The following is a 24,079-nucleotide window of genomic DNA, read 5'->3' on the forward strand; positions in this document are numbered from 1 at the left end:
CATGTAAGGCATGCGCAGCTTGCTGTGGTCTGAGACAGGTCCTTGACCAGGTGGCACCCTCGGACCACAAAAGCGCCCCAATCCATTAGCTGCTGCCAGTTGCGCCGAGTCTGTAGATGACGAGCCCCAGAATTCTGGGCTCTTGTGTCAGAAGCTCTAGGAAAAGGGTTGCCTTTCTCTGCAGAGCTGGACCAGCCAGCCGAGGAGAGCGACCCGGCCCAGCAGGCCCAGACCCCCGTGACCACGAGTCCCTCCGCCTCGAGCACCACGTCGTTCATGAGCAGCTCTCTGGAGGATACGACCACCGCCACGACACCGGTCACGGATACGGAAACCGTGCCTGCCTCCGAGTCGCCAGGCGTCCTGCCTCTGAGCCTGCTGAGGTGCGTATGGGCCGAGGGACGGCCTTGCTCTCGAGGAACAGCCCCGGCCAGCTTGTCGTCATCTTGCTCCTTGGCGTTGTATTTCTTGCTTTCCGAAAAGATTTGCAAATAGCGTCAACAAGTAGGGGCACCAAGTAAAGCAGTGTGAGAAGAAGCCCTTTTCTCGTGGGTCACTCTTTTTAAAGGCAGCCCCCTTTCCTGGCTAATCTGAGGTGCAACATTGTTCTCCCTCCACTGTTCATGTAACGCTGATTAATCTGCAGGGCCAGACTGAGATTATTGGGAAGTGTTAGTCATCGCCATGTCCCTAATGGCCTCAGATTGCTTCTGAAACATCTTTGAAGGTTCAGAAGTGATGGGTTCAAAACCAGGAGGGATGTTCTGGGGAGGTGGCCCACCCTGTGAGGAGGCCCTGAGGTTTCCGAGATTCCATATAAACCACTCTTCTTGGTTGATTACAGTCATTCCTAAGAATATGGAAGAGTCCATCTGTTTTGACCGCAAGGTTTTGCGATGCGATCACTTTCTGTTTTCTTTTCCTTTCTAAAAAAAAAGGCAAATGTTCTCCAGCTACCCCACAACAGCTGTGCTTCCAGCCAGACGGGCCCAGACTCCCCCCATATCCTCTTTGCCGACATCTCCCTCCGACGAGGTGGGCAGGAGACAATCGCTCACCTCTCCCGACTCCCAGTCTGCGAGACCCACCAATCGCACAGGTAAGATGCGTCCGCAGCCTTTGCAAAAGGGGTGAAGGCCGCTTCTCGGTATACAGCTTCGTCCTGGCCTCTTGTCAGTCAGGACCCTCAAATGCCTCTCTGTTAACGTAACCGCTCGTGGGGCCAGGAAGCTGAAACACAGGCATCCAGGCCTTCCTGAGGACTGCGGGGCTTTCAGTAAGACCTCATTCTTGAGCAGCCATCGCTGCCTCTTCTGTAAATTTTGTTATTGCCTTTATGACTTCGACCAAGGCAGAAGGGTTTCCATTAGTAGCTTTTCCAATAATGTTTCTTGTTTGGAGCTCAGAGACATTGTCTAGTAACTTTGTAGGTGCTAGAATTTGTCAGCCAATCCATGGGCTAGCTTGTTTCTAGCGGATGGTTCTACAGGACAAGCCACTAGTCTGGTTGCTGTGCTTCTTACTGTCTTATCGCCACACCCTTGCAAGAACGACGAGGGATCAGTGAGTGCCTTTTTGAGGTCCTCTTCTAAAACAAATTAATTTTGCTCCCCTTCAGAAGAGCTGCTTCCAGTGTTCTCTTTGCTTCTCTCTCCGCTGACCAGAGGCAGTGTGGGAAAGAAAGGTGGAGTGAACTCTGTGGCTGCTGCCGATTTAGACTAATCCTTCCCTTCCAAAACCCACAGCTTTGTCAGACCCGAGCAGCCGCCTTTCCACCTCTCCTCCTCCGCCTGCGATCGCCGTGCCCTTGCTGGAGATGGGCTTCTCCCTCCGGCAGATTGCAAAAGCCATGGAAGCGACAGGTAGGGTCTTCCATCTGCCGTCAGTGGGTCTGCAGGATTCAGCCACACACACGGCCGCTTTTAATAGATGGTCTGCGTGTTGCTTCCCTAATCAGGGATGCGGTTGTGAGTGGAGCTTTTCCTGGGTCTCCTAGGTGCCCGAGGCGAAGCAGACGCCCAGAACATTACCGTCCTGGCCATGTGGATGATTGAGCACCCTGGGAATGAGGAAGAGGAAGAGCCTCAGTTGGAGGACTCGGCAGATTCTCGCCACAGTACGGCCGTTCCTGGGGGCGGTGGGAAGTCCAGCGACCAGTGCTACCTGCAGTCTCCTGGGGACATCCCTTCAGTCGACGCCACAGAAATGGAAGAAGGCTTCAGTGAAAGGTAAGGTGCCCTTGTTGTTGTTTTTTTCCCAGGCTTCCCACACAAACCCCGAGCCTGAGCTTTTCCCATGATGGGAGCCCCCAGCCCACGTCCATGAAGTCTTGTTCATTACTAAAAAGGTAGCAAGTCCCAAAGAAACCTCCACAGCCCCACACAAGGCCGTGCTGGACAAATTCTTGGAAGGGACCCCCTCTTGCTCCCCCTTAGTCATGATGATGGCAGGGTGCCTCCAGGTCCAGAAGTGTTGCCTCAGACTGTCGTGCTGAGGAACAGATGCCAGGCGGGCTGCTCTGCCCTCATGCCCTCTTCCCGGGCACCTCCGGTGGGCTCCATGGGAAGCAGGCTGGCACTTCCGGGGGAAGATGGGCCTTGGGTCTGCCCCCCCTGCGTCAGGGATTTCCCCCCCCCCTTTGTCTTCTGAAGTCCTGTGTGATTCCTCCCAGTCTCTCTTCCGAGAGAGGAGATGAAGAAGCCAGGGGAGGGCAAGGGAGGAACCAGGAGCGGCGATTCAGGGAGGCTGACAGAAACTTTAAGAAATAACAATCGTATACATTTAATAATAAGCGGAAGAATAGCCTTGGATTCAGGCGGAAACTAAAAAGAAAACAGTCAGTTCTGAAAAGTTTCTTAAAAGGAGGAAAGGGAGCCTACCTGGTGAACTGGAAAAGGAAAAGGGTTCATTGAGAAAGGAGGAGGAGGAGAGGACATGGCCGAGAGGGGGCTTCTGCTGTTTGGAGACGTGGCTTCCCTGGGCAGTGAACGGCCTCACGCACCGAACAACATCCAAAGGGGGTCCTGACCTCATCGTGACCTTGGCTTGGGGCACCTCTTGTGTTTGTTCAGTCCTTTCTCTCCCCGCCACCTCAGCCATCTCCCAAGAGGAAGGATGATAGCGCTAGGTAGGACTCCTTTGCTTGAAAACGCCCGTGGGAGGACCCCAGAGTTTTTTTGCTAGGAGGAAAGAATGAGAGGGGGGGTCACGACATCAGGCCGAGTGGGGTGTGTGTGCAGGAGACGGCCCTTGAAGAGCATTAAAGACCGAGGGCAAGTCAGTGTCAGCTAAAGAGGGTCACAGGGACTGGCCAACCCCTGCTGCAACCCCTTTGCAAACGGTCGTCTGTGCTTCCAGCCAGGACAACGTGGATCATGCTGAAAATGCTGCCTCTGGGAGCGGGCCCACCTCGCGGGGCCGATCCGCCGTGAGCAGAAGACACAAGTTTGACCTGGCTGCCCGGACGCTGCTGGCACGAGCCGGTAGGTGTCCGAAGAAACGTTTCCACATGTTTTTTCCATTGATTTGGTTTCATTTACTGCAGACGAGATCTTAGAAGGTGCCCCTTAAGAATGAGGACATCGTAGGAGGAACGGCCTTTTCCAAATTTAAAAAAAGGCAGCTCTTGTGGCTCTTTGGTGTGACCCAGAAGCTGAAGCCAGGGTGGGCTTGTGACCGCTAGATGCTGCAGGGGGTTGGTGAACTTTTGAGTTCTGTGGTTCTGAGTTCTTTGGCCGCCTTGGGGGCAGATTCTCCAGGAGAATCTGGGACACAAGGAGTCCTTTATCCTCCACCCCAACTGCGCCTCTGAGCGTCTACCCTTCAGATCCCACTCCTCCTTCCTCACCCCGTGTGAGTAAAGCATTGTGTTCCTTTCTTTTGCGGGGATCCTTTTTAACTCTGAGACACTTGGGATTAGGCAAGATGAAAATGTGCAAGGGGGGGGGAATTCGGATGAGTTCTGGAGAATTCAAAAGCTTGTTCTAGAGTTCCAGTTGGCCCAGCCCCCAGGGTATTGCCTCCCTGTCGATACGGAGTCACCACCCCCACCCCCTGCCAGATACGCTTCCCATATCAGTGTCTCCTCTCCATATAATCCTCCCGTTCTCTTAACACCCGTTTTGCTAATCCTCGGCTCCCGTGTTAGCGAGAAGGCCCGCCTGTTGCTGAAATGTGAAATAAAGCCTGTGATTCTCTTCTCTGGTTTAAGCGGGATTGTACCGCTCTGTACAGGCCCATAGGAACCAGAGCCGGAGAGAAGGGATCTCCTTGCCACAAGACCCCGGCGCTTTGTACGACTTCAACTTGGACGAGGAGCTAGAGATCGACCTGGACGACGAAGCCATGGAGGCCATGTTTGGGCAGGACCTGGCCAGTGATCATGACATTCTGGGAATGTGGGTCCCAGAGGTACTGGATTGGCCAACCTGGGTGTGTGTGAGACGGCAGCTGGGGCTGCTTTGCTTACTTCCTCCCTCCCTCCCTCCCTCCCTCTTTTGAAATAACCAAATAATCCTCTGTGTTACTAAGCCCTCGGCGCGTGTTCACGTTAGGCTTGCTAAGGCTTCCTTCGACAAGGCTCCAGCGCCATTCCCTGGCACAAGCAAATGGCCGTCCGTTCCTCTTCTCTGCCGTCTCCTGTCTGAAGCAGCTCCCCTCGACGGCTGGCGTTTTTCCTCTGCTGCTCCCCCTTCTTCCTTCCAGGAACAGTGAATACATAAACGCAGTCCAGTTGTGTCCAGTTCTCCCTTTTTGAAAAAGTCACAGCTTTTAAAGAAATTATTGCACTGGCCTATAGAAATTGCAATCATCCTTCAGGGTCACGCTGGCTGTGTGGCGGCCCACAGACGGAGCAGAGTCTCCAGCTGGTCTTTAACCTGCCATGATTTGTCTCGGTTCCCTGGCACCCCGGCTGAAGCCACAAATGATCTGTTGGACCCGCTTGGATTGGGATGCCTGCCTTAAGCGGGGGGGGGGGGGGTTAGACGCGATGGCCTTAGAGGCCCCCTCCCAAGGCCAGGATGCTAGGATGCCAAGTGTGTGATGGTGCCGGATGCCTTTCCGATGGAATGTGCCTGATTCAGTGTTTTGTGGGCTTGTTATGACAAAAGTGTGTAAGTGTGTGAAGTTGGTTTGGTATGATTTTAATATAACAGTAAGCCACATAATACGCCTTTTGCATTTAGCTGATTAGCCTGTACATACCTGGATGTTTTTTACAGCTACTTGGGCTTCTGATGCTTTTCATTAAGCCTCTTGATGGAGTAACTGAAAACTCCATCGTTTACACTCCTAAAGAGGTCAAGTGCCACAATGAAGTAGTAAAGATATGGTTTATTTCACTGGTTCTTACTGCACGGTCCTTGATTTTGCTCTGTATAAGTTCTGAATGGGGTGGGGACATCCCCTTGACGAGGTGTGATAAAAAGGAAAGGACCCAGCAGTGGATGCCGGGGGCCCTCCTCATGCACCTTGCGCAGCACGAGGAGCTAGATGTCATCCCGTGAGGCTGTAGGGAGAAGGTGGGGGGGGGTTGAAAATCTTGCAGAAAATCTGCCTGCAGAGGGTGTATGAAAGAGAAGGCCAGGCCAGATTTTCTTTCTGACTTCCTGATTTATTGCACTGAGGGGTCTGTGACCCCCCCCCCCGTTGAGCTAGTTTGAATTAGTTAAGTCCATTACTGTCTTCCTTTACCACTCCCTAATCTAACAGCCCCTAGATAGGTTGGACTGCAAATCCCATTATCCCCAGCCAGGATGGACGGACATTGGCTGCCCTTTCCCTCTCGTTTACCATCCCAATGTAAAGTCCCTTAGAAAAGAAAGCGAACCAGAGGCGCACTTTCAGAAAATGAGGGTGGGCAGGTGAGAAATTGTGCTGACTAGGCAGGCCTGGGCAGAACCGTTGTCCCGGTGGCTCGTGGAAATCCCGGAGTCTGTAGCCTTGAGCTGCTCTGACAGGTTTTCAGCATTCTGCGGATGAAACGTGTAGTCCGCACGGCCACCACATGCAAGGTGCAGATCTGTGTATTTGGAGACACACCCAGTGGACCGTGTCCTCCCCCCTGCCCCAGTCAGCATCTGCCCTGCCCATTGGCGGTGGTGCCTTAGAAACCAGCTGCAGCTCAGCGCTGCTGATGTCACTGTGTTTTGAGGCGTGCCGTCTGGTTCCTCTCCCTGTGAGTAACTGCCTGATTATGTCGCGCAGCACGTGTGCGAATCGGAGGACAGGGAAGAAGCGGTGGTGTGTGAGCTGTGCGAATCCAGCGTGGTCAGCTTCAATCAACACATGAAGAGGAACCACCCCGGCTGCGGCCGCAGCGCGAACCGGCAAGGCTACCGCAGCAACGGCTGCTACGTGGACGGCTGGTTTGGTGGCGAATGTGGAAGTGGGAACCCTTACTACCTCCTGTGCGGCAGCTGCCGAGAGAAATACCTGGCCCTGAAGAGCAAATCTAAGACCTCTGCCTCCGAAAGGTATCAGGCACAGGAAAGGAAGCATTATGGGCTGCCTCTCTTTCTTGTAGGATTAAAACAAAAAGCGAGCCCTTAATCATGAAGAGTTGGACTTCCATGAGCCTGAGAGTGGGGTGCAATTCCGAGAAAAACTGGCCCAGAATCTCCGCCTGGCCCTGAAGCTCCTAGGCTTTGAGTGTTTTCATCCTGCTCCGCTCAGGAGAGCATCTGGGCCAGAATCCTGTTGGGTTTCCTGGAGTGAAAAGCCTGGCCAGCCAGTGCAGCAACACGGGATCGTGTCCTTTGTGCAAGCGTTGCCGTCACACAGGCCGAGTGCAGGTTTTCTTCCTGACAATGGCCGTTTGCGTAACAGCAACATCTGTGCAAGGGGCACGCTCCTGGGGCACCAGCCAGGTGAGCGTTGCTACTCAGCCAGAAGCTCAGTGGGCTGCCGTCTCCAGGACTTGACCCTCCGCCATGCCCCCCCCATGCCTCCAATGCACAGTGTCATCTTTTACTGACATCTTTGCCATGCATGGGCTGTCTGTGGCTGTTCACATACTCTGAGCAACTTTGGACATGCATCGCGTCTCCTGATCCTCCGTGTAAGCACCAGCTTACAGCAAACAATCATCGTAGTATCAGAGGGCCTGTCAAAACCAAGAAGAGAGCAGGCAGGCTTTTTGCGTCTGCCCTGGTGGAACTCCTGTTCTTTGACGGAATAATTGCTGAGATGCAAAAGAATACAGGCTGAGAGCCAAATAGATTGGAAGTTTATTTAAGCTCATGGAGTCTCTCTCCCTTTTCTTTGATACAGATATAAAGGCCAAGCCCCGGATCTGATCGGCAAGCAGGACAGCGTCTGTGAAGGTACTTCTTTATGTAGGTCTTTCCGATGGCACCCGGGCTGAATTCTGGCTTTCTTTCCAAGCCCCGTACCTGACCCCAGTTTGTTCGTGTCATGCTAGAGGACTGGGACATGTTGGATGTTGACGAGGACGAGAAGCTGACGGGCGAAGAGGAGTTTGAACTGCTGGCCGGGCCCCTCGGCTTGAACGACCGCCGCATCGTGCCCGAGCCCGTTCAGTTCCCAGACAGCGATCCGCTGGGGGCCTCGGTTGCCATGGTCACCGCCACCAACAGCATGGAGGAAACCCTGATGCAGATCGGTAGGCCTTCCTGCAAAGGGGGGGGGGGGGAGCCACGGCCTGACCTCTTGCGTTCTTCTCAGGGGAGGGCGGGAGGTCGCCTGCTTTTAGGACTTGGAGTGACCAGAAGCCAGGAAGAGAGTCCGCGTACGAGGGGCTGCTTTCTCTTTTCTCTTCTCCATGTGAATCAGGAGCAAGGGAAGGGCCTGCTCGGGGGGGGGGGGGCTCAAGGAAAAACCAAGAAGGTTTCTTATGTCACACATATGAGAATATGGCACAGGGACTCCTTTACCATCTCAAGTGCAATCCCGGGAAGGCTGCTGGCTAGGTAAGAGGAGATTTTCAGTGACCCTTCCTGTGCCACGAGCTTCCTAGAGTAGACGGGCGGCCCCGGTCGTCCATTATCCCTCCTCTAAGAGTGGCCAATGAGACGCTCAAGGCCAGTTGCCGTTATTTCACTCTGGGTTTAGGAAAGTTAGGCTGGCCTGGCTCCTGTCTGGGGCATCTTGGAGTTGTAACTGTGGAAGGTAACTTTTCCAAGCTCCAACTGAGCTTGGTATAAAATGTGAATGTGTAGGGAGGCAGAGACCCTGCTGGGGTCAAGAGGGAGAGCTTTGTATGCCCTGTTTGTCTTTCCACTTTCCAGTGGTGGCCGTGGGGCCTTCACCGCGGCTTGCTTTGTCTCCCCTCCCTTCCCCAGGTTGTCACGGCTCTGTGGAAAAAAGTTCTTCTGGGAGGATTACCTTGGGTGAGCAGGCGGCCGCTTTGGTGAATCCGCACGACCGGGTGATGGCTTTGAGGAGGGTGACGGCCGCAGCCCAGGTCCTGCTGGCCCGAACGATGGTCATGAGAGCCCTCTCTCTGCTTTCCGTCAGGTGGGTCCAGTTCAGGAGGCCCCTCTTTGGTCTCTTCATGGATCCTGGAGAGAACTAGCGGGTTTGGTGGTTGGAGACAATCTCAGCCGCAAGCCAGTATCACCCTAGCTGAAACATACTTGTGGTTGGTCTCGTACATTTATTTTGGGTGGGTTAAAAAAAAAAGACATAAGGTATCACTAGGGAAAAGGGCCATGTTCCCGTAACAAAAGCAAGTTTTCAGAATTACGCAACAAAAATCCTGTTGTGTTGTTATGCATGCATAACATGAAGTCACTTCTAGCTGGCAGTTCACAAGTTGCCGCTGGAATTCTCAGGGGTCCACGTGCGCCTGCTGGCTTGACTCACACTCAGGGGCTCATAGAATGCCAGTCAGAAGCATCTTAAGGTTACCCCTTTTGCATTCTGCATGCGTAGCAGACAAACAGGATTTCTGCCTGGGTGTGTTAATTTCAAAGTACAAGTTTCCCTAGTGATAAGGCTGGATTCCTTTTTAAAACGCTAATTCAGAACGTGGACACTCTTTTTACTGAGTGGCCTCTGGGGCCACAGACCCATGGGTGTGCTCTGACCTGCCCACAAGGAAGAAGGTTAATCCAAGGAAGCAAGGCTTGGTTTAGAGCCAGAGCTGCAAGCCCCCCCCCCCCTTTGACTTGAACCACAGCTAGTCTGTGCAGCAAAGAGCCCTGGTCTGCCAGCACTTTATCCTTCTTTTCTCTGGTTCTCATTATAAAGTTGAGGATGTTTGGATCACATAGGTGGCCCATGATGGGAAATGTTGAGCTTAGGCACCGCTCTTGGTCCACCATGCCCCTCCCGTCCCCTCCCTCCCTCTTCCTCAGAGATGGAGTCTGAGAGAACGGGCTTAGCAGGTGCCGTGACCCCCAAAGCAAGATCCTGCTCTTTGCCCCACACACGGCTTCCACAAGGGTTTGCTTTTTAAAGCGGGCAGGCGTGTCTACGACGGGGGCAGAACAGCCTTCTCTCTTTCTCTCTCCCCGCGCAGCGGCTCCAGTTGCAGCCTTGCGGCAGGACTGGAGTCCTTGGGTCTAACCGACATTCGGACCTTGGTCCGGCTGATGTGCCTGGCAGCGGCCGGGCGGGCAGGCCTCTCCACCAGTCCCTGCACTGCGTCGGGCGCTTCCGAGAGGTCCCGAGGGGTGCACCGTAAAATGAGCAAGCCCATCTCCTGCTTGGCTTACCTAAGCACGGCGGTCGGCTGCCTGGCGTCAAATACCCCAAGCGCTGCAAAATTGCTGGTTCAGTTGTGTACTCAGGTAAGACTGCTCTCTCTCTCTCTCTCTCTCTCTCTCCTTCCATTTTTGGCTCTCTCTAATAGAACAGTGTTGCAAAGAACATGGTATCATAAGAGCTCGTCTTTGCTAAAAATTATGATATTTTGTGTATTTGTCATGGGGCAGACCTGCAGGAGGACTGGGGTGTCGGGGTTTGGGAGCAGACTGTGGGGTCCCCAATGCCCTCTGCTGCCTCCTTGCCTTCTTCTCCTCGGCATTAGCCTGGCCTGAAGCTCTCGCCAGCCCCTGGACAATTTATAATCTGCAAATGCCCATCATCTTGTGGTTTATAATTAACTACAGTTCCCTTGTAACGTGAAGCACTGGGCTTGAAATGGCATACTTGAGTGTGTGTGTTTCTGAGCCCCTTCACGGTGATGGCTTCTGTTCCTCCTCCTTTCTAGAACTTAATATCGGCCGCCACCGGCGTCAATCTGACCACCGTGGATGATCCGGTGCAACGAAAATTCCTGCCGAGCTTTTTGCGAGGAATCGCAGAAGAAAACAAGCTCGTGACGTCCCCCAACTTTGTGGTCACCCAGGCGCTTGTTGCCTTACTGGCGGACAAGGGGGCCAAGCTGAGGCCCAACTACGACAAAGCGGAAGTGGAGAAGAAAGGTATTTCTGCCTCCCTCCCGTGGTTCTCCCTCGTTTCTCATGGTTTTGTGGGTGGATCCCGGTTGAGACTCCATTGGATTGGTTTTGGGGTTGCTACGTTTGTTTCGGCTTCTTCACAACGGCTGCTGTCATTCTGTACAGGCGGAATTCTGTTCCGGGCTCTCCTCTGGGCATCGTCCGATTGTTCTGTCCAAGCAGGTCTTGTTGCCCCTTTTGTGTGCCCATCATCCTTCCTCTTGATCTTTCTGCCATAGGCCCTCTGGAGCTGGCGAACGCCCTGGCGGCGTGCTGCCTCTCTTCGCGGCTGTCCTCGCAGCATCGGCAGTGGGCCGCTCAGCAGCTCGTCCGGACGCTGGCGGCACACGACCGGGACAACCAGAGCAGCCCCCAGACCCTGGCGGACATGGGCGGGGACCTGCGCAAGTGCTCCTTCATCAAGCTGGAGGCGCATCAGAACAGGGTGGGTGGCCTCCCTCCCTCCCTTCAGACAGACAGACAGACCCCCTTGCTGGGCTTGCCAAAGGGGGAAGGGGGTCTTTCTCCTCTGGGCACCTGCTGAATGAAGAGCGAAGAGGGGCAGGGAAGGGGCCCTTTCCCAAAAGGTCAGCTGGCCTTTATATGAGCCCTTCCGAAGCCCCTCCGCTCCTTCTTGCTTTTACAAAATCCCCACTCCACACATTTTATGAAGCCATTAGTAGAGATGTAAAATTTCCAGAAATTTTGAAGCCATGTAAACGGCTTTGGAAAAAAATGGGGGGAAAACTCACCCTGTTCGCCCCCCGGCCAATTTTTCCGATCCCCCCCCCCCAGGCTTCCCCATCTCTAGTCATGAGAGAATCGCCTTTCCCCTGTGACAGGGCTGGGAGTTTGGGTGACCTTCCTGATGTTGATGGTGTTCTTGTTGTGATTGTTTTGGGTGGGGGTTAGAGTTACCTTTTTTTTGGGATGTGATGCCTATATACCCATACACCTAGGATCTTACTGAAAGGCAGAACATTGACAATTGAGTGTATTTCTGGAGAGCCAGCATTTACACATTTGATTAGCGAGTGTGTTCACAGTCTTTCATGTACTCGTTTTCTAAACAGGTAACAACTTGCGTGTGGTGCAACAAAAAAGGCCTTTTGGCAACCAGTGGCAATGATGGAACGATCCGGGTGTGGAATGTGACCAAGAAGCAGTACTCCTTACAACAGACATGCGTGTTCAACAAGCTGTAAGCAACCCTTTCGGCTTAAAAGAGCAACAGCAGCTTATTTTCCCCAATCAATTTAACTTCTTTTCTGCTCGGTCATTTCTATGCACTGATCATTCCTAATGATCTGGAATTGTGTGGCTGTTGCATCCTGCTAAGGGAGAGAGATTTGGGGGGAATAATGTCAATTTTGTATGTTCATGTCCAGCACACTCATCTGGGTGCTGCAATTCTTAGCAAACAGTCTTCATCTGACCTCATCTGAGTCTCTCTGTAAGACTCCTTCAAATGCTCTGAATTGTGAAAAAATGCACAAACGTTTTGAAACAGAGAGATTATTATCGGGGGGTAGGGCTCCCTTTCTGCATATTTTCCCAACGACGAGAAAAGCTCGGCCAGTGGCGGCGGCGGCCATGTTGCCTGATGGACGAAGAGGTGGTTGAGGGACGGGAGCTGTCTTCACAAGCCCGTTGTCTGAAGTTGCCCTCCTTGCCTTCCTGACAGTCTTGGCCGCTCTTTCCTGTCCTGCAGGGAAAGTGACTCTGAGGAAAACCTGGGCTCCCCCAGCGATCCGAGCCTCTCCCTGGCCTGCTGGAGCGTGAGTGGCAAGTACCTGGCTGGCGCTGTGGAGAAGACGGTGAACGTCTGGCAAGTCAACGGTAGGAGCTGCGTGGGGGCGGCGGGCGGTGTTGGGCGTTACAGATCCAGAGAATTGGAGGGGGCCCGAGTGGTCATCCATTCAGATACACATTCCCCCCCGCCCCCGCCCCAAAAAAACCCCAGCTCAGGGTTGTTGTGGATGCCACTGGATTAAGTAATTCTGAGAATGTTTCAGCTTGAACTATGAACTGGCCGTCGCCCGTGCTTTGTGGCCCAGAGATCACCAGGCACTCAGCATCCTTGTTGCTTCTGGGGGTATTTTGAGTCACCCAGAGCAGGTGTCCAAGTTCATGGAAACGAAGGTCTTAAAACTGAAAGAGCTTCAACTTTCCCCTGTGTCTGAAACCACATGGCACTGCTCTTGAGTAATACCTGCAAATGGGATGATGACTCATTGCATCTCGTGGGTATGCTCCTTGGAGAGTTGTTGCTTCCTCCTGGCCTCAGCTTACTGTTCAGGATCCCTTTGGCGACACCAGTGTAGGTCTTCAGCAAATCGGTTTTTCTGCTATTTTTCCTGAGACGGTCAGGCGGGTGTAAGACCATCAACAGCCGGGTCCCTGCGCTCAGCCGGCTTGAAGAGGTCCTCTCGTCCATGGCTCGCTGAGCCTCTGTGGCTTCGGACTGGACCGCCGGGGGAAGGGACAGAGTCACTCAGGCTTCGTCTCTAACCCCAGAACGGCGGATGTCCCTGTTCCTTTTGGCGAGCTGACCGGGGAAGCCAAACCCAGGGGAGACCCCTCAGGCCCACCCACAGACGCGCAGCAAGCCCCACCTGTCCTTCTGCTGCTCCAGAGGCGGGTTTTAGCCACTAGATTTGTCGTGATACTTCACGATACCATCATACGTTTTAAGTTGCTGGAGTGGTTTGGCCAACCGTCTGTAGACAAGAAGCTGGGAGCGTTTCGCTAGGTTGGGTTCTTTTCCAGGAGTAGGATGATCTGTGGGGGGGTAATCTAGAGGAGAACAAGTGGAACGTTTGTGTCCTTAGGAGGAAAAGGTCTCCTGGACGTCCAGCCCCACTGGGTGTCTGCTTTGACGTGGCCGGAGGAAGGGCCCTCGGCGGGAGCCTGGACTGGAGAGGCTCCGGACTTCCTGCTCGTCGGCCGCCTGGACGGGTCTCTCGGCCTGATCGAAGTCCTGGACGTTTCCACCCTGCGCCGCGTGGAGCTGGAGCACTGCTTCCGGAAGGACGGTACGAGGCCGCCAGGGGACGGTCTTTCTCCTTCCACAAAGCCCCCTCGCACACACACCCCGGGGTGCTTGGGTTCAAGTGCATCACCCGGCCCAGTGGGAACGGGGCCAGCCTCCTTGGAAGATTGCCCTCTCCCGTGGGGGCGTTTTTTGACGCCGCAGAAGGGCCGGATTGAAAGGGAACGGCGCTTGTGAGCTCAGTCTTGATTCTCTTCCCGTTTGCGCCCACAGTCTCCGTGACCTGCTTGGCATGGTTTGGCGAGGACAGACCGTTTGCCGTGGGCTATTTGGACGGGAAGTTGCTGGTCGGCACAAGGGAGCCCCTGGAGAAAGGAGGCATCGTTTTAGTGGAGGCCCACAAGGTAATCCCTCCTCCCCCCCTCATAAGAAGTGGGCGATCGGTGGCCCTGGCTCTGTGGTTGACTCCACCTCCCTGTCGGTTCCAACCGGCTCTTGAGATTCCTGGGAATCGTCTGGACCATTTTGCCCCACGGCCGCTGTGCTATCTAAGATCCAGGGGAGGGCCCCCATTGAGTTCAAGTAGAATAAAAAGCCCTCCCCATGCAGATTGTCTGCAGAGCTTTCTGGGGGGGGGAGCGGATTGCCAAGGCTGGAGAGGACGGAAGGAGGGCCTCTCTCACCCCACCCCCACCCCCACCCCCACCCCAATAGGATGTTTTCAGAGGGATCTGGCTTCTCCAGCGTCACTTTCATCTGCCATGGGTTGATCAAGCTGCCAGCGCTCCTCTTGTTCTTGGAGGCTGTAACCTCCCTGCTTCTTACCCCTCTGCTTTTTCAGGACACCATCCTCAGCATGAAATGGGACCCGACTGGGAAGATCCTCCTGACGTGCGCCAAGGAGGAGTCGGTCAAGCTGTGGGGACACATGGGGGGTGGCTGGCGGCACCTCTACTCCCTCTCCCATCAGGCCGTCGTCAACGCCATCGCCTGGTGCAGCCTCCCAGGGAAAGGCGCCCAGCCCCTGCTCCTGCTGGCTACGTGAGTGGAGACTCTCTCGGTCCTTTGCAGTCCGTTAGGCTTTTTGGAATATCCACACGCTGCATCCCTCCTCTGCGGGCTTCTGAGACACTTTTCTGCGTTTACTCCTTTTAAAAAATGTCTTGTTCCTTCAAGTGTACGTGTGAACGTCCTTCGCACCCCCGTGTGTTTTTGACCCTCTGGACGAGTCCCATATGATTTCTGCTTCATTTAAAAGGTGCAAGTGTTGAACTGAGACGTAGCCGTAATGATATTCGACACGGAGATCCCCACGTCCTAGTTTTTCTGTGGGTTGTGTTCTCAGCCTCCTACCCTTCTGGCACGAAGCCCCCCCCTCCCCGGTGGGGTCCGTCTCCTCTCCTCCCTTAGGGATGGAAAGAGGGAGGGCGCCGGCTGCCTTGTTTCCCTCTGCAGCCAGCGCTCTTTTGCCATTGGGGGTGGGGGGTGGGGTTGAAGAACACAGTTGGAAAAATTCCTAGGCCTGAAATCTCAAACAGAAAGGCCTGGATCCAGTCGCTCATCTCAGTGGGTTGGGACCCTTTCCAGCCCTTGAATCGTGGCGTCTGCTGAAAGTGGGACTAGCTGTTGGGCGTGGGTCTGGCATCATCCTTTTAGGGTGAACGTTCATGGATTGTAAGGAGGCCAAGGGGAGTCTGCAGCAGAAGGAAGGAAGGTGGCCCTCAAAGCTTGTGCCAGAATATGGATCAGTTGATCTTTAAGGTGCCAGAGGACACTTTTCTCACTTAGGAACAGACAAACACAACTCTGAAATTTGCAAGGGAAATTGCAAAGTGCACCATAGCCCACCTTTCTATTTTGCTGACTGACTGACAGGGTAAGCCCTTCACCCCTTCTTTCCTTCCTGTTTGTGTAGCGGATGCCAGAATGGCTTGCTTTGCGTTTGGACGGTTCCCCAGGAGGAGCGGGTCTTGCTGCAGTCGAGTCTGAATTGTTCCGAGGGATGGTGGGACGAAGACGCCGGCAGCAAGGCGAGTATCACGGGGGCAGCAATGTTGGGGGGGGGGAATGGGAGGAGGGTCTGAGCCTCTTCCTGCCGCCCTTGTCTGAATGGGGGCATTTAAGAAGCAGTAATATTTTATTTATTTACCTGAAGAGATCCAAGCAAAGCTGGGGGTTAATAAAAGAAAAATCCACCCTGTCTTTGCAGCGTTTAAAGAATGATGTAGTTGATTTGGTGCTTTTTCCATCAGCGTGCCTTTCTGTAAATCTGTCTAATATTATCTTTGCTGGGGAGATCAACTTGTTCCTGCTTCTTGAGCTTGTAGGTTATACAGGGGTTTAGGGTTGAGTCCTGCTACTTGATGGGTTCATAGTATAAATATTTCATTTGGGTTTTTTTAAATCCTAAACAATGCCCTTTGAATTCCCAGGAGGCCTACAGAAAATCAGCTGCGGACGCCAAGTGCATTTATCAGTTGAAAGGCCATATCACTCCTATTCGGACCGTGGCCTTCAGTGCGGACGGACTGGCCTTAGCGTCAGGAGGACTCGGGGGCCTGATAAACATTTGGTCTCTGCGGGTAAGCAGGCGTCGGCGTTCAAGTAAATGGAGGCAAACCCTCTTTTCCGTCGTTCTTGCAAATGCAGCCGTTGTAGGTTTTTCCCCTTGGGCACTCACACAAGCAGGCAAATAATATAAGTGAGTTTAATAGTGCTGATTTCTCCCTTGTGATTACTGAAGCGGGCTTCTGTGCTTCAATCATCGGCCTCCTGGTTTTCCTTTCCTTTTAGGATGGCTCAGTTTTACAGAGTGTTGTCATAGGCTCTGGAGCTGTTCAGACCACCGTCTGGATCCCTGAAATTGGAGTAGCTGCTTGTTCCAGTCGATCAAAGGTACGGCTCAGGTTGGGTCGAATGCCTCTGTCCTCCCTCCACAGCGGGACTCTCTCGCCCCAGGGTGGCCTGCCTCACCTTCGCTGGCCTGTCTGCACGGCTCCCCTTTGCACTCACACGGCTACCCTCCATGGAGCACCAAGGGCCGGCCTCCCAGCTGACCCTACCTCCGGCTGCCCTTCTGGACACTGTGGCCGGGGGGCGGAGGGAGGGGGGCTCTTGCCCCTTCCACAGTTGCATCGCGCTCTTTAGAAAGCTTCCAGGCCATCCTCTGAGGGAGAGGCTTCCCCCGACTGCTGCTTGCAGGTTCGGCCAGCCACGTGGGCTGAACATGGCTCCTTGTATGAGGTTCAGGCTTGCCACGTGGCTTCTTCGTCCCTGCCAGGTCTCACGAGCCACGGACCCGTCCTGTCCCAGGGGCCTGTGGCTTTCCAGAACGTGGTGGCAACAGCCCGTTGAGCTTCTCTCCAGCGGTGTGGATGAACAGTGTTTGTGTGTGGGGGGGGGGTTTCCTCACTCAAGACTCGGAAACATCTTCTCCTTCACGGCAAAGGGCAGGAGGGCTTGCAGGCTCCCTCGGTTGCCACGAAGGAGCCCTCTTGCGATAAAGGACTTTTCACAGGTTCAGAGCTGGCCTCCTGCTCCCTTGCGTGGAGCGGGATTCTGAGTAGACCTAGAGAAGACCGAAGGCCTTGAAAGTAAGAGAAAGGAAGGGTTTTCTAAGAAAGGGATCCCTTTTGCAGTTTAAACCACCAGCCGTTCAGAGTAATAGAAATCATGTGATTGCTACCCAAGAGCGGTGGGTGTTTCCAAAGGTTGGTAAACCGTCAGCGAGCTGGTATCCGTAGGTGCGCTTTCCTGAACTGGGCGTGTTTACCTTTTCATCAGGATGTCTTGGTGGTCAGTTGCACGCCGGACTGGATCTCTTCTAACCACGTCCTTGCCACGTGCCGAAGCGCTTTGAAACAGCAGGGCATTATTGGGCTGAACATGGCTCCTTGTATGAGGGCTTTCCTGGAACGCCTGCCCATCATGCTTCAGGAGCAGTACGCTTACGAGAAGGTAGGAGCGAGGGGACGACGGGTCTTCGCCTTTGCCCGGCCTGGGTAGGTGCTCTTCCGTGGGGCAGGCCAGGGAACAGGGTTTGCAGAAAGGCTGGTCTCCGCCGGCACCTTCCGTGTCCTTCCTCTTGGGGTTCTCCAGGATGTCTTTAAGCAAAGAAAATAAAACCCTGGACGTTGGATCCTCTTTGGCATTATTGTGAGATAAGCAAAACCCTTTGCTCAATTTCTCTTGCTTTGGGGGAGAGTAGCTTGCTTTTCTATACAGTGGTGCCTCGCTTAACGAGTGCCCCGTATAACGAAAAAATCGCATAACGATGGCTTCGTTGCCATCGCTTTTGCGATCGCACAACGATCTTGCCTATGGGGAAAAATCGCTTTGCGATTTTTCCCCATAGGCACCATTTTCCCCCAGCTGAGCGGCGGGAGCTTTGAAGCCCCGCTGCTCAGCTGGGGGAAAATGTCGGCAGTGGGCTGTGGCCTCGGAAGGACCCCGAAGCCACCGTCCCCTGCCGACAATTCCCTTCCGAGCTCCGGGGACAGGCTGGGGGGTGGACCGGGGAGCTTGAAGCCTCTCCGCGCCGCCTACCCCCGCTGTTCCCGGACTTCTGGAAGTCCGGGAACAGCCTGGGTAAGCAGCGCGGAGAGGCTTCAAGCTTCCCGATCCACCCTCCAGCCTGTCCCCGCCGCTTAAAGCCTCCTTGCGCCGCCTACCCAGCCCGTTCTCGGACACCTAGGTGTCCGAGAACGGGCTGGGTAGGCGGCGGGGAAGGCTACCGGCATCGGGGACAGGCTGGGGGGTGCACCGGGGAGCTTGAAGCCTCTCCGCGCCGCCTACCCCCGCCGTTCCCGGACTTCTGGAAGTCCGGGAACGGCGGGGGTAAGCAGCGCGGGAAGGCTTCAAGCTTCCCGATCCACCCTCCAGCCTGTCCCCGCCGCTTAAAGCCTCCTTGCGCCGCCTATCCAGCCCGTTCTCGGACACCTAGGTGTCCGAGAACGGGCTGGGTAGGCGGCGGGGAAGGCTACCGGCATCGGGGACAGGCTGGGGGGGTGCACCGGGGAGCTTGAAGCCTCTCCGCGCCGCCTACCCCCGCCGTTCCCGGACTTCTGGAAGTCCGGGAACGGCGGGGGTAAGCAGCGCGGGAAGGCTTCAAGCTTCCCGATCCACCCTCCAGCCTGTCCCCGCCGCTTAAAGCCTCCTTGCGCCGCCTACCCAGCCCGTTCTCGGACACCTAGGTGTCCGAGAACGGGCTGGGTAGGCGGCGGGGAAGGCTACCGGCATCGGGGACAGGCTGGGGGGTGCACCGGGGAGCTTGAAGCCTCTCCGCGCCGCCTACCCCCACCGGGAACGAGGAGGCTTTAAGCGGCGGGGACAGGCTGGAGGGTGGATCGGGAAGCTTGAAGCCTCCCAGCGCTGCTTACCCCCGCCGTTCCCGGACTTCCAGAAGTCCGGGAACGGCGGGGGTAGGCGGCGCGGAGAGGCTTCAAGCTCCCCGGTGCACCCCCCAGCCTGTCCCCGATGCCGGTAGCCTTCCCCGCCGCCTACCCAGCCCGTCCTCGGACACCTAGGTGTCCGAGAACGGGCTGGGTAGGCGGCGCAAGGAGGCTTTAAGCGGCGGGGACAGGCTGGAGGGTGGATCGGGAAGCTTGAAGCCTTCCCGCGCTGCTTACCCCCGCCGTTCCCGGACTTCCAGAAGTCCGGGAACGGCGGGGGTAGGCCGCGCGGAGAGGCTTCAAGCTCCCCGGTGCACCCCCCAGCCTGTCCCCGATGCCGGTAGCCTTCCCCGCCGCCTACCCAGCCCGTCCTCGGACACCTAGGTGTCCGAGAACGGGCTGGGTAGGCGGCGCAAGGAGGCTTTAAGCGGCGGGGACAGGCTGGAGGGTGGATCGGGAAGCTTGAAGCCTTCCCGCGCTGCTTACCCCCGCCGTTCCCGGACTTCCAGAAGTCCGGGAACGGCGGGGGTAGGCGGCGCGGAGAGGCTTCAAGCTCCCCGGTGCACCCCCCAGCCTGTCCCCGATGCCGGTAGCCTTCCCCGCCGCCTACCCAGCCCGTTCTCGGACACCTAGGTGTCCGAGAACGGGCTGGGTAGGCGCCGCAAGGAGGCTTTAAGCGGCGGGGACAGGCTGGGGGGTGGATCGGGAAGCTTGAAGCCTCCCAGCGCTGCTTACCCAGGTCGTTCCCGGACTTCCAGAAGTCCGGGAACGACCTGGGTAGGCGGCACGGAGAGGCTTCAAGCTCCCCGATCCACCCCCCAGCCTGTCCCCGCCGCTTAAAGGGTAACCGCAGCGGCTACCCCAGCCATGGCCGGACTCTAGGGAGTCCAGCCATGGCTGAGGTAGCCACCATGGGTCAGATCCAAGCCGCGGGGGGAGGGAAAAAACCGGATAATCCGTTCCAGTTGGAACGGATTAACCGGTTTTCAATGCATTTCTATGGGAAATGGTGCTTCCCATAACGATGTTTTCACATAACGTTTTTTTTTCTGGAACCAATTAACATCGTTATGCGAGGCACCACTGTATATGTAAGCTTTTGATACAGAAGGTATTTTCTCACAAGTCTGCCAGGTTGTTGAAAGCCAGGTGGGTTGTGCTGATGGACATGGCCGTGTTAGAGGTCCTCCGACATGAAAGAAAGGCACAGCGGCTTTGAGTCGTTTTCATGTCTTTCTTCCTGGAAATCACTTTTGGGGGAGAAACCCAGAGGTCATGGCTGGAAACCAGAGGTTTAGCATTGGGACCTCGCCTGCGATGCCCTGCAGGGGTAAACTCGGATAAACTTCTCTCCCCGCCAGCCTTACGTGGTTTGTGGCGACCAGCTGGTCCACAGTCCGTACATGCAGTGCCTGGCCTCGCTCGCCGTGGGGCTCCGCCTGGACCAGCTCCAGTGCCATCCGCCCGTGGCCCCTCACCACCGGAACAGCCCGCCAGACCCTTCGGCTTGGAACCCCAATGAGTGGGCTTGGCTGGAGTGCTTCTCGACCACCATCAAAGCAGCAGAAGCTCTGGCCAAGGGGGCCACCTTCCCCGGCTCCTTCACGGTCCCAGACCTGGAGCCTGTGCCGGAGGATGAGCTGGCCCTCCTGATGGTAAGAGGTCGAGCCTGGAGTTGGCGGGGGGGGGGCAGGAGGATTAAGTTGCAACAGAACCCCAATATGCTGCTCCTTCCTTTCCCAGCCGGGGGGGGGGAGAGATTTTCCCCATAAATCATGACAAAAAAGCCAAGGCTACCTAGATCGAGGGGGGGGGGGCGGCTGTGTCACAATAGAGCCTCTGAATTTTGAGCATGTTTGACATACAGAGAGGTTGGGAATCACCTAGGAAGGTAGATGAATTAGCCTTCTTCTCTCAGTGCTGCAGAAGTGAAGAGTCATTCCGATTTTGGATTGCATGGTCGGGGCCGGGGGATTAGTTCTTGCTTCCCAACTTCTCTTGCATCAACATAGGAATTGAACATTCAAGCAAGCCTTTCTGCATTAAATTGAAATTTCACAGTTGACTGCTGGTCCTCCCCCCCCCCCTCCCCCGGGCTTTATGATTTTGGCCTCCACATTTTGGGTTTCACTGTGTCCGGATGTTCTGCCCTGCCTAGATGTCTGGAGTTAATGCCAGACAGGCTAGATGGGGGGAATCAGTCTGTGAGAGAAGATGCCAGTGGCAGACTGGAGACCACCTCCTGGAATTTTCCCAGCCTCATAGAGAAACCATTCCCCATCACTCAGCTTCACCTGCCTCACCAAAGGTGGGGGGGTTGGTAGAGGCTGAAATGATGAAGGCTGTTGTCATCTCACACCGAGTCCCCTAGAAGAAGGACGAGATGGGAGGGCACGTGATTCCCAGACCCTGTTTGCTTTCTCTCCCTTTGGAAGATTAAGACCCGTCGTGTTCTGAAATGTAGAGGAGCTACTTCTGTAACAGAGACCAGGCTTTCTGGATGGAGTACAATTATTTTTGTTACTTTTAGGATAACGGCAAATGGATCAATGGGATGGATGAGCAGATTATGTCCTGGGCAACGTCACGGCCGGAGGTGAGTAAAGGAAGCCGTCGTTCTAAAAAGCATCAACCAAAGGTGGTGGTTCTTCCCTAAGAGCCTCTCTTGTTTGTGCCGGCCTCCCCTTAGGACTGGCACCTCGGCGGGAAGTGCGACGTGTACCTCTGGGGCGCCGGGAGGCACGGGCAGCTGGCGGAGGCTGGAAGGAACGTCATGGTGCCCGTCTCGGCCCCCTCCTTCTCACAAGCCCAGCAGGTAACTCCACGCAAAGGCTTCCCTCTCTGTGCCCCCCCCGCCTGTAGGAAGACACGCTTCCCACGGTCCCCTGGTGGTCGGTCGCTGGTGTCTGAAGTCAACAGCAAGAACACCGTGCAGAGCAGTGCAAGCCGACCCCCATTTCCCTAAAACTGGAAGTAACAAGGACTGGGCTGTAGGAAAGCCCAGCCCTTCTTTAGGCGCTCAGGATAGGTCCTGGAGGCTGAAAACGGCCAGCTCCTGTGGAGCCCCTTTGTCCCTTAGCAAGGGTTGGAGCGCTAGAACAAGCCTTTTTTAAGTGCAGGCGTGTGGCCGTGGGTCTTCCCTTGCTTGACCCTGAAGCCAGGGTGCTCTTTTCAAGAGGTGGTCAGTGGCCGGCCTCAGGCCAGCAAGCTCCCCTACCCGTCGGCCCCTGCCACCCTCCCCTTGATTGCACCCTCTGCTCAGACTCAGGCCCCAGACGGCTGAACCCTTGGGCTCCACTTCCTCTTAGCAAGACATCCATGACCCTGCACCCCATTGAATGGTTTGTGGGCAGTAGAGAACAGGGCAGAGTGCAGTTTTGTGTTTGCTGTGTTTTAGGCTTGGGTGTTTTGTTTTGTTTTACTCTTCTTAAATGAAGTGGCACCCGTTTTCTTCCAACCCATTAGGTCATTTGTGGCCAGAACTGCACATTTGTGATTCAGGCCAATGGGACCGTTCTGGCCTGTGGAGAAGGGAGTTACGGCCGCCTGGGCCAAGGAAACTCAGATGATCTGCACGTGCTGACTGTCATTTCAGCCTTGCAAGGTAAGGAGGGAAGACCGTTTCAGCTGCATTTGTGGGGTATAAAGGCCATAGGGCCTGCTGACTATAGTGGAATGGGTTGGTTTCAGAGTTTTTGTTTGAGTCTGGTGTCACAGAGCTAAACATGCCTTCCTTTGACCTGGCACCCATTCGTTTAATTCATGAAATCATTCAGCATCTTTTATTGGTTTCACTTCTGTAACGAACAGGTTTGGTTTTTGTGACACTTAACTAGAGCTTTCCTGATTTAACAGACCATGTAAATTGATGTAGATAGCTGAAATAACGATCACAGTATCTCTGTGCCAAAAAATCCCACACAGCGGTCCTCGGGGTGTGTGGTGGAGTCGTGTCAGGTGGGGGGAGAGTCGCCCAGGCTCTCCTTTGGGTGGCGTGCTATACTGCTGTCCTCCAGGAAGACCCTCTGTCTGCTGGGGGATTCGTCCGTAAGGTCTCCTTGTGTGGTTTGCAAGCTGGGTTCGAGGAGGCCTTTGTGCTCCTTCCTGATATCCTTCTTTTCCCCTTCTGCCAAAGGCTTTGTTGTCACCCAGCTGGTGACGTCGTGTGGATCGGACGGGCACTCCATGGCGCTGACAGAGAGCGGCGAAGTTTTCAGCTGGGGTGATGGAGATTACGGCAAGCTGGGCCATGGCAACAGTGACCGGCAACGCCGACCCAGGCAGATCGAAGCCTTGCAAGGGGAAGAGGTGGTGCAGGTGCGCAGCAAAGCCCATTCCTGCGGATAGTCTAGCAGCCTCAGGACCTTTAGTCACTTGGGCGGGTGTTGAGGGAAGCCCTAGAGTTGGACTCCGGCCTGTTCATTAGCAGATCGAAATCACCGAAGGAGGCTTCCTCCTGAAAACAGCAGCCCACCCATGGAATATTTCCCCAGTGCTGCTGCTTCCTCATCTGCGCCCCCCAACCCCCCAATTATAGAGACATGCTTGGTGGTTCAGGCACTGAGGCAGTCAGTCCAGGCTGCGGGTCAGTCGTGGTTCTGGGGCCACCTGGCCTGCGGGAGATGACCGATGTCCCGGCTGCACTGAGCAGCCTGGGAGATTCTCCCGGAACAAGGACCATTTCTAAAAATGTTGTTTTGATCCCTCTCCCCCCCCCCCGGCCCGGCCCCCGGCAGATGTCCTGTGGCTTCAAGCACTCGGCCGTGGTGACTGCGGATGGCAAGCTGTTCACCTTTGGAAACGGGGACTACGGGCGGCTGGGATTAGGGAACACGTCCAACAAGAAGCTTCCGGAAAGAGTGACGGCCCTCGAGGGCTATCAGATCGGAGAGGTGGGTGGCTCGGTTGATAGGATGACCCTGACATTTGTGGTGTTCAGCGGAAAAAAAAAAACCCAAACTTGCCAAGGGTTCTTGTACAGTGACATTTTCCCGTTGACGTTTTCAAGAGGAAATGTTCCTGTTCATTTTTGTTATTTTCCTTTGATATTCCAGCGGACAGATAGGCGTAAATTCTGCCCGTCTGTGGGTTTAGTGGGAAACTTTCCAGCAGTGCCACCTCTGCACATCCCTCTACCTGTGCAGGCCAAGGTCGTTTTGAGGTCTGGCTTTGGCAACCAGAAGGGATTTTCGGCGTGTCCGGTGCGAGGATCCCAGCGCCAGGGCTGGCAATTGTACTTCCAGCATATCTGTATTTGCCAGAGCAGGAGAGGGACAAGATCCAGGCTGGAA

The 24,079-nt window shown here is 55.1% G+C and overlaps 1 protein-coding gene across 5 annotated transcripts in view; it reads left to right on the forward strand.

The window, feature by feature from the left end:
* The window catches only part of HERC1 (HECT and RLD domain containing E3 ubiquitin protein ligase family member 1), an 80,422-nt gene that overhangs the window by 47,630 nt on the left and 8,713 nt on the right, over window positions 1-24,079 (forward strand). For 4 of the 5 annotated variants that reach the window (XM_072981635.2, XM_072981639.2, XM_072981636.2 and 1 more), the window contains exons 39-66: window positions 185-383; window positions 939-1,099; window positions 1,746-1,862; window positions 1,997-2,228; window positions 3,358-3,482; window positions 4,211-4,431; window positions 6,208-6,476; window positions 7,273-7,325; window positions 7,424-7,624; window positions 8,304-8,478; window positions 9,485-9,755; window positions 10,178-10,391; window positions 10,646-10,851; window positions 11,480-11,607; window positions 12,118-12,245; window positions 13,238-13,441; window positions 13,672-13,802; window positions 14,240-14,439; window positions 15,314-15,428; window positions 15,831-15,980; window positions 16,192-16,293; window positions 17,182-17,355; window positions 20,150-20,443; window positions 21,319-21,384; window positions 21,478-21,603; window positions 22,254-22,392; window positions 22,924-23,105; window positions 23,525-23,680. In XM_072981635.2, the coding sequence (XP_072837736.2) occupies window positions 185-383; window positions 939-1,099; window positions 1,746-1,862; window positions 1,997-2,228; window positions 3,358-3,482; window positions 4,211-4,431; window positions 6,208-6,476; window positions 7,273-7,325; window positions 7,424-7,624; window positions 8,304-8,478; window positions 9,485-9,755; window positions 10,178-10,391; window positions 10,646-10,851; window positions 11,480-11,607; window positions 12,118-12,245; window positions 13,238-13,441; window positions 13,672-13,802; window positions 14,240-14,439; window positions 15,314-15,428; window positions 15,831-15,980; window positions 16,192-16,293; window positions 17,182-17,355; window positions 20,150-20,443; window positions 21,319-21,384; window positions 21,478-21,603; window positions 22,254-22,392; window positions 22,924-23,105; window positions 23,525-23,680 (4,739 nt within the window). The remainder of the gene's footprint in view (window positions 1-184; window positions 384-938; window positions 1,100-1,745; window positions 1,863-1,996; window positions 2,229-3,357; window positions 3,483-4,210; window positions 4,432-6,207; window positions 6,477-7,272; window positions 7,326-7,423; window positions 7,625-8,303; window positions 8,479-9,484; window positions 9,756-10,177; window positions 10,392-10,645; window positions 10,852-11,479; window positions 11,608-12,117; window positions 12,246-13,237; window positions 13,442-13,671; window positions 13,803-14,239; window positions 14,440-15,313; window positions 15,429-15,830; window positions 15,981-16,191; window positions 16,294-17,181; window positions 17,356-20,149; window positions 20,444-21,318; window positions 21,385-21,477; window positions 21,604-22,253; window positions 22,393-22,923; window positions 23,106-23,524; window positions 23,681-24,079) is intronic. The other variant, XM_072981637.2, reaches the window with a different exon arrangement.

Source organism: Pogona vitticeps, chromosome 12 (genome assembly GCF_051106095.1).
Source record: "Pogona vitticeps strain Pit_001003342236 chromosome 12, PviZW2.1, whole genome shotgun sequence".
NCBI lineage: Eukaryota > Metazoa > Chordata > Lepidosauria > Squamata > Agamidae > Pogona > Pogona vitticeps.